At 43.1% G+C, this 9,517-nt stretch overlaps 1 protein-coding gene across 1 annotated transcript; it reads right to left on the bottom strand.

Annotated features, from left to right (window-relative positions):
• Positions 1–1,007: 1,007 nt before the first annotated feature.
• LOC123171116 (probable sucrose-phosphate synthase 3) lies at positions 1,008–8,811 on the bottom strand. The gene is made up of 13 exons (XM_044588755.1): positions 8,384–8,811; positions 8,163–8,252; positions 5,777–5,976; positions 5,259–5,322; positions 4,383–5,081; positions 4,079–4,186; positions 3,799–3,930; positions 3,480–3,656; positions 3,128–3,181; positions 2,977–3,039; positions 2,173–2,877; positions 1,903–2,030; positions 1,008–1,406 (listed from the first exon to the last, which is right to left on the bottom strand). Exons 1-13 carry the CDS (start codon positions 8,600–8,602, stop codon positions 1,130–1,132), a joined length of 2,916 nt encoding a protein of 971 aa, XP_044444690.1. The 5' UTR covers positions 8,603–8,811; the 3' UTR covers positions 1,008–1,129.
• Between the last annotated feature and the right edge of the window lie 706 nt (positions 8,812–9,517).

Here is a 9,517-nt window from a genome sequence, read left to right as displayed (position 1 = left end):
ACTCCAACTGCAAATTCCCCCCGGCGGTTACGAGTTGGCATCGACCATATAAACGTATACAACCTCTCTTTTCACCTACGTATCCCTCATACAGGGAAAGATGAACAAGCAACATCATGAACAAGTCCAAGGATTTCAAAAATAAATTTAAAAAACATGACCAAGACCAAGTTTCCCCGGCCAGAGCAAGCTCTGTTTTTTTGTTAACGAAAATTTGCAGATGAAAAGAGGCGAGAGGATCGACATGGTGTATGTATGTGACTGGTGCAGCTACTGCACCAAACTATGTTGCACATGCTTTGGGTGCAAGCTGCACATGCAGATATAGTGCAGTGCAGTGCAGTGGTGTTCAGTGTCATCTACATATCCATCCTTCGCTTTGAGCGCAAGCCATGCAGGACGATGGGGATTTATTGTCATGCTGGCACTTTATAAGGTTTGGAAGCCAGAGTTGTCTCCTTGCATTACATACAGTGCCACAACACAATTATTCACTAGCCACAACCAACATCGATCGGCAATGCCGTAAGTGACAACAAGACAAGGTGTTTGGGCAAAGGACGAGCTGATTAAGCACTCTTCTTTCCTGCAGATCAGAAGCCAATGAAACACAGTGGTACAGCACAGGTTTTAGATGCAGAATGAAAGATCTCAACCACAAAGGAACACACAGGTAAAAAAACAGAGTATAGAGTGACCGCGTGTCCCACTTTTCAGTAACAGTAAATTACGCATAGCATACTTCCTTGGTCTGTCAGCACAAGGAGGAATCTGCAAGCTTGGTTCACTTTCGATCGGTAGGGAAGACTTCAGAGCTGAACAAATGCTTCCTTGAAATATGCTGTCAACGACAATTCCAAGCGCTCAACAGATTTCTTACTCCTGTTCTGGATTCATTCTTCATTCCAGAATTCCCACATGACAGGGCAGGTCTCAACGGGAAACGGGGCCCGGAATGTTGTTATTCACAGCTCAGGGGACGATCACACACGACACCACAACACGGCTTGCAGGCAAAATCGGTATTTCCATCGAGCATGGAAACGATAGTATATATTTGCTATATTCGTATATTGTTCGGTCCTCTCATCGTATAAAGAAAAAAGGGCAAAAAATATATGTCTATGTGTCACTTTGTCGGTATGCCGAGCGTCTTCAGGGTAGGCGTCAGGACGTCGGTGCTGCAGCCCTCGACCCCGATGATGTTTGAGCAATCGAGCGCGATGACGTCTTGCAGCGGGTACCGCCTGACCGTGTGGATTCTGTTTGCGGGCGTGTTGAACTCGCCCTTCAGGACGATCGTCTTGTGAAGGCCTCCAAACAGCTCTTCGTAATCTGAGTCGCCGCTTTCGCCGACAAGAATCACGACGTTCCGCAACTCTATGCCCCAACGAACAGACAGGTACCTATAGAAGAACAGGACTTTTTGTTACTTGCTAGGTAGGTGCATATGGGAATTAAACGCAAAAAAAAAAGGTAATTCGACTAGCCTCTGATTTCCTTTAGACAGCAGCAAATATTTGGCCTAAACAGCATATAATGAGCATTCCTTGTTCTTCACCATATATACAGGCTAACGATAAACCCGACTGAAATATTCATCGGAGTCTATTGCACTGGAGTTCCTCCATTTTGAAGTTACACTTGCACATCATTTAGGAGTTTGTGACTCTGCTCTAGCAGGAATTCTCAAACAAAGGAAAGGAGTGGTGTTTTCCCTCGACAGATATGTCTAATCTTCTATGGAAAATACAGATGATTATCGGCACACAAGGAATCGATAAGGCCAGATCCACATTTTAAGCCACGATTTTTTTTTAAACTTTTTCCACCCAACAATACTGCAAATAGTGTACACAAGAAGTTCAAATATGGTAAACGCATTAAGTAAGGAAATCGAACCTTAGAGCCTGGGACCGTGATGCATGAATTGGAATTACAGATAGCCTGGTAGCACTGTGGTTATAAAGAGCATGGCAACGCAGTGACTGGATTCTCATCAACTTTTGCAGCTCCTTCAAAGGAGGTAACTGCGAAACAACATGTCAATGATAATTAGAAAGCTTGCATAAAGGACTGCCAATGAAACAATGGACTTGAACAGACCATGGAATGCATATACAAGCAAAATGACAACCAACTGGCAGAATATTTTTGAAATAAAAGACTTACATAATTTGGATTGACCACTCTAAATGCAAAGCAACATGTTGAGGAATGTTCTGCATCTTCAAAAATAACTTGTTTTTCAGTTCTTCCCCTTCTCTCTACTATCGAGGAAGCCCACTTCACTAGGTACTTCCTTAAACCTTCTCCTCCCCAACGATACTCGATATGAGACTGGTAAGTACGGTCTAATGCAAATGTCACGCGAGAAGTGCTTGGTGAATCACCAGCCCGCGAAGGGTAAAATAAATCACTCCCACTATTGCATATGAAAGCATCAAAATCTGTAGGAGCCATGCCTGCAGATATTAATAGGGAATGTATCTCTGACATTGTCAGGGAAGTCGACAACACAAAACCTGTTGAACCTGACAACGTTTCTTTACGTGTAGCCTCAATAGAATTTTTTATGATACAGACCAGATCTTTCTTGCTGGCAGAGTCTACGGCAATAACGATGATACACTTCCTTCCCTTGATAGGTGCCTTAATCTGGTCTTCATTGCCCGGAAAAGCAGGGTATCTTGGGCTAAGAGTTAATATCCTCGACAAGTAATTCTTGCAATGTTCAGGCCAAGAAAACCGGTGTATATTTTTCAGCCCATTTTCTCTACATCTTGACCAGAGTTGCTTGTCAGAAAGAAGCTTATAGAGTGCATCTGCGATTGCATGCTGATCGTGGGGATCAACAAGGAGGCCGTTGTCCAACACCTGCATCAAAGATCACCGGAAATGAGCATGTGAATCTTCATTACAGCCACAAATTGATATGATTTTCCATGTAAAATCAAGTTAATGTGATGCAAGAACCTGGTGAATTTCAACAGGAGCTCCATTTTTTGTTGCAATTACAGGTAAACCATGCATGGCAGCCTGCTCTTACAAAGAACAGATTGGAGATAATTAGAATGCATAAATGGTAGCAACTACAAAACAGAATTTAAATTTCACTGATTATTACCTCTATCAAGGTGACACCGAATTGTTCAAAGTAAGCTACATTTACAAAAGCACCCTGCATATGTTCAATGAACGATCAGCATCAACACAAATAGTACATGATATAAGTACTAAAGTATAACTGGTAATAAATCTACCTAACATAAAAAGTTATTGCTGTAAGTAACTTCAGAGGATCAGATATTAAGACCTTCAGCCATTTGAATAATTTAATTTACTTAACCGTGAGGATTTTTCTTACCAGAAACAGATCAAAATAGATGGAGAATTAAACATGAACACTTCAGAAGCTGGATATTTAAAACAAGGGAAAGAATGGCACCAACTGTTTGCTATGCTCAGAAACAACATACCTTCGTTCTCGCTGCTAAACGATAAATATCAAGAACTTCTGAGTGTTTGTGATGCTTTGGGTATGCCACTTGACCATACAAATCATATTCATCAATCAATGTAAGTACTGATGTCAAAACAGCTGCACTCATATTACTCATTTTGGAAATAGCTTCACGGTTACCCATAATCAGTGTCTGGAACACAACATCAAAGGTTAGTACAAAATAGTGCTAAAAGTGTTTCACATAATTAACAGCTATTGAACTCAATTAATTACACTTATGATATTGAAATACCATATATACAGAACATCATAATCAAGTTATTTTAGCTTACTAGGTTAGCAAGCTCCCTCAATGGTCTGCATTCACCAAAAGCTTTCACAAGTGTTGTAATATTCTTTTCAGGGTATGGACGAGCAACAGCCAGAATCAAAGGTTTCCTAGGATTTGTGAAGAACCGCATTATCTGTCATTGTATACAAATTATCAGTGCATAAACAAAACACAGGATGAACAGGCATAAACGAATAACTGAATTAGTAAGTGTTAATTGAAAAGTGTATCTAACTAGTAAGTGAATATTGCATCGACAAATCTCAGGAGAACGTAGCCACCTCAGACCAAATAGGCGGATCTTCAGAGGCTGGGGAATGGCTATCTTCCTCGCCTTCCATATCAAATTCATGAATCATATGGCCAAATTCAACACCTGGAGGAATTATCTGCAGAGCAAGGAATAGAAAATTAAGAATATGAAAATGCTAGAGCAAATACGGACAGCAATGCTAAGTTGCTAACTGCCCAACTATAAAATGAAATTCGCCACAATTTCTCGAACAATAATTCCACCACAATTAACAGTAATTATTATGGTAACAGAAATAAGAATCAGAGTTAGGATGTGTACAGTATACTCACAACCATACGAGGCATGTAACGTCCATAGCAATTAGCACCACGCTTGACTCTCGCGCGAAGCTTCCTTGCAAGCATGACCTCAAAACCATCATACAAATTCCATTGCTCTTCTATCTCTTGTCTAGTACTTGCAATTACTATTTCAGATGCATCAAGAGATAATTCTTCTGCTTCAATTCGGCGCATTATTTTGTATGTCATATTTATTTCTTCCCTTGTCTGTCTCCCTTGCTTGAGAAGCCCTTCCAACTTGTCTTTCCCAAGAAAATGCCCAGTAAATACCATGTGAACGTTAAGTGCTCCAGATATCAGAGCAGCAGCAACTCCTGCACTGGCATAATGACCATGAATCACAGCAGGCCACATTGGATGTCCACAGCCGATTTCTTCACCTATGATCTTTGACATGTGCACTATATGACTGAGTGCACCATCAACAAATTCTTGCACGTAAGGCCAGAGATGTTCTTTAGCTAGATACTTGTCTTTCGGTCCAAATGGTATTCGGGTGATATATGCACCACTGTTCTCTCCTCTTTCCTGTTTAAGATTCTTGAAGCTTGTTGGTACCAGTGTCTCTGACGGTTCACCATATCCACGATCATAATTAGGTGCTAATATTTGCCTCGTCAACAGATCAACTCGGTATACTCCAGGGCATGAACTCAATGCTTTAGCAAGTTCCACAACATATTTGACCTATTAACCGACACAATGTAGCAAGTGAAATTATATCATTATATGACCATTTCTGTTGCTGGCATATTTAGAAGGTCAAATAGAAATAATAGCTGCCCCCAATTAACTAAAGGATAAAGTTGGGGTTTGCTGGAGAATACTTGTACTTAGTTACACAAGTATATTCGGCAACAATACCTGCCCACTAGTGTCTGAATCCCGGCCAAGCTCCAAGTTCTCACCACGAACCAGGCCATGAAGGCTGCAGTATAATACATCACAAAGGAATTAAATGGATGTTTCATTTGAACAAAAAATACCAGCACCTGCAAATTGCATCATATATAACAAAGTAGGGTATAAAAGCAAGACTGCAAGAGGTGATACCAACGATTCTGAGTACAAAAGGTTTGATTATCAGTAAGTAGGCTAAATATATGAATGGTGGTGTTTTTAGATCATCATTCATCATCTATTTGCTAAAGAATGGCATCATGGCAGAAACCTTGGTGCACGATCATATACTGCATACAGGTACTAGAATAATGATCGTCCCCACTAACTGTGAGGTTAGTTACATCTCATGTGAATAATAGTTAAGTGCATAATGAATTAATTAATCTCTTGGAGATGAACCGGTGATTAACATGTAGTTTCCTTACAATTGCACAATTTACCTACAAAATACAACATGAAGTTAAAGAACTATTTGATACCTGATCAATACTATGTACAGCTTGTCAACGGCACTAATCCTAGGTGTGTTCCCAGCTGAGCTGTCACCATAGGCAACAGATGCATCACCAGCATCCTCTCCTTTTTCTCCTTCAAAGAGATCTTCAGACATTTCTGCAGTAGCATCAGTTCGTGGCTTCTCTGTCTCTAGGCGACGTTTTAACCGTTTGGCATCTTCAACCTGAGTACCAGAACAATTAGGTAGCAAAAAGGGATGCCTAATATGGAATTATGAAGCACAAATGTGTGTAAGAATGTAATTATTGAAGAAGAGTGAAATTCTGGCACTAAAATTGAACTGAGAAAAGTCAGTTTTTTATGGTGTGAGTGTGAATAAGTTTCTTTCAAACTAGGGGAAAGCACATTTTATTCTTCATTACAAAAGCCAAAGACCCAAAGTATAACAAGTAAGATACTTAAAATGGGATATATCATACTCCCTCCGTCCCTTAATATAAGACGTTTTTGTAGTTCAATTTGAACTGCAAAAATGTCTTAAATGAACTGCAAAAACGTCTTATATTAAGGGACAAAGGTAGTATATCTCATGGTCCTAGGGGCTAATGTAGGTAATAACCAACAAGAACTTAAAAAATATCAGTAAAACTATGACGCCCTAGATTGTGAAAACCCCAATAGGCCAATTATGAATTCTTAACATGTTGAAAAAAATGTAAATGTAGCCAGTAGTAACGATTCCTGGTTGTTGCAAATGACAAGCACAACGAGAAAAACAACTTGGTGTATTAACAGTGTACTAGCAATGTACGAAAGAGTGACTGACAACAGGAGGACCCATCAGTCCCCTTTCTCATGCAGATTTTATAGACGGGTTTACATACATTCAGTTTTCCCATAAATCAGTTGTATCCAGCAGTTCCCTTGCCTTGGCATAGATCTCCTTATTGATTAGTCCATCTCATTTTAATTTGATCGGTTCCTCTAATAACAATTCTATCATTTGAGTGTGTTTATCACTGAGAAGCTTAAGAGGAGGCAAATGGAAATTGCTAACAGAGCTTGAGAGGAAATTCAGAAAAGACCGGATGGTTGATTTGCAGGTGTCAGTGATAGCTCCACGAATCTGCTTCCTTATCAGGAAGAGGGGAGGTGTATTCTGAAGGGTTCTAGAATGTTAACATTCCAATTAAGATATGTGAGTTTGGTACTCCCAGGCTACGAATGCCTTTCAAGTATGTATATGGTTCTGAACATTTTTCTCACACACATAAGACAAACATTTCATCAGCTATGTTAGAGAGTGAATCATGGATTCCTGTGCAGACCAAAGAAATCCTTTGAGGACCTATGGCGAAATTTTCTTAGACGAGCATGCAAGGCTACTGCTATTTCAGTGTCTGGAAGGCTGAAATAACCTAAATGGATCTGAAAATATCCCAAACCCAGATGTTCAGCGTACTTCTCTACATAGCGTTACCCATTTGAAAATGGTCCCTTCCTGGATGCACTGCAGAACACCACCTAGGCCACATTCTATTAACAACTTAGATACATGATTGTTGCATTTTTTGCCAAAGAAAAAGTAAATTCTTCCAACATCAGCAGTACAGCACCATTTATGTTTTCTGTCATTCCAGCAGTGGTGATGTTGCTCAATCTAACCAACTAAATCTATAATACTGTAATGCTAGTCTTCGACCATCTCGCTTGCTGCATTTGTCATATATTTGATCTGTTACCACCGGAGACAAAAATAGATTGCATTTGAACGGTTGCTCAGTACAAACATCTGCAGTGCAACATGCTCAACTCCAGTGTCTGTGCAACCAATAGATACCGATTATTTGTAGATCCCAGCATATATGATGTCCACACTAGCTTCTTTCAGATGGCACCACTTTATGGAGCGGCATTTGGTAAACTGACAAAGTAACCATGGAAAGAGATGAAGAGCCAGAGACCAGGTGTGACAGCGGCAGGGGAACATAAAACTTTCCCCTCAAAGCACACACAATTTGACAAGCGCGTTATGGCATAATCAGATGAGGCAAGAATCTACCTAACATTGTAGGATTGCTACCACATTAAAGTGGTGCTTCCGAACAGTTGAGATCATCGAGAAGGGCGACAGACCAATGCGTGTTCGCATTCTGTCAAAGTCGAACAGTGCCTGGTGTCAATCAAGATCATCAATCCAGCTTCTAGTCTTTCCTTGTTATATGTGCTGGGAAAAACCCATGCTAATCTCTAACCCACGGCTCCACTTCACTTTATCCCCGTTGCAACGCACGCACATGTAATAATTAGTGAATTATTGGCAACGCCCCGGCAGGCGTCAGAAAAGTGCAGAGTTAGCAGGCAAGGCACCAAGGAAGAAACGAACCACCAAGAGCGAAAAGGGCGCACCTCCTTCTTCTTCCTGGCGAGGTTCCAGATCCTCCAGGTCATGTTCTCCAGCCGCGTGTTCCTCTCCTGCGGGCTCCGCATCGCGTTCGCCTGCAACCCACCACACAATCCAGCGCGGATCGATCAGAAAACGGCCGCCAATCCATCAAACCCACCAAGACGACGGGGAACGGAGCCCGCCGGACTAGGGCCGCCGGCGGGGCGGCGCATCGATCACTCACGCGGGACCACGTCTTGTAGAGGTCGGTCTCGTCGTAGCCGGTGATGACCTCCTCGACGAAGTAGCGCGCCGGGGAGAAGTGGCCGCGCTCGCGGAGGAGGAGCGAGGGCCGGTCGCCTCCGCCCCCGGCCCCGCCGCCGCCGCTCCCCGAGCCCGCGCCCTTCCCCGCGTCGAGGATGGCGTCCAGGTAGCTGTTGATCCAGTTGTCGTTCCCGTACATCGCGCCCGCCCGCCCGCGCGCCCTCTCCGGCGTCTAGGGCGGCGTCGAGGGTCCGCGTCGGAGTCGCAGTCGCCGGAGGCGCTCGCCCGGCGGCCGGCGGAGGAGGAATCGGAGGCGGCGAATGGGTTGGGGGCGTGGGGAGGGAGTGGTGGCGAGGAAGAGGAGGTGGGAGGTGGCGACGCCGAACCCAATTTACTCCTACTCCACCCCCCACCTGCACACAGGAAAGGTAGGGAGGTGGGCTGGGGATCGAGGGCGATCGGGGCCGTCCGTCGCCGATCCGACGGTGCTGATCTGGCCACCCGAACCCGTGGGCTTGCCCCTTCCCCCCTGCGGGTTGGAGGATTTAAACGGTGTTACTCTCACTTTTTTTATTTTTTATTTTTTTTCTTTGAGGAAAAAAACCGTATTCCTTTCGCGTTCTTAACCGACCAGGAAAACGTCGCCGTCGGGGTATTATTGCAGAGGTGTCCTTGTGATTCCGTCACAAGTGGAATTGATTGGTTTCTGGCCGTAGGCTTCTGTCGACGGCGAGGGAAAGGCACAGCTACGATGTCGACGTGCTGATACATTTTGGATGCCTTGCAAATAGAAATGGAACTAGCATTTTTCCTTGTTGGCTGCACCGGTCGGTTTTTCTTCTTAGCCTGAACATTATTTGCAAAAATAAAACCGAAACAGAATTTTCAAACTCGAAGCGTTTATCGGCTAGGCTTCCTCGTGTCCTTTGTCTCACGACGACAACGGCCGCCACCGAAGGAGGTTCTTAACCGGAGATGTTCCCTGCCTTGGAGGAAAAGGCAGAGAGAAAGAGAGAGGCCATTTGACATGTACAAGTTGGTGTTATAATATACACAACTGTTATTTTTTGCCATGATTAATTTACCTCCAACTCGTCTGATGCTCTTTTGTCAC

The sequence above is a fragment of the Triticum aestivum genome, chromosome 7D (genome assembly GCF_018294505.1).
Source record: "Triticum aestivum cultivar Chinese Spring chromosome 7D, IWGSC CS RefSeq v2.1, whole genome shotgun sequence".
Classification (NCBI taxonomy): Eukaryota; Viridiplantae; Streptophyta; class Magnoliopsida; order Poales; family Poaceae; genus Triticum; species Triticum aestivum.
This window is presented reverse-complemented; position numbering and strand designations above follow the sequence as displayed.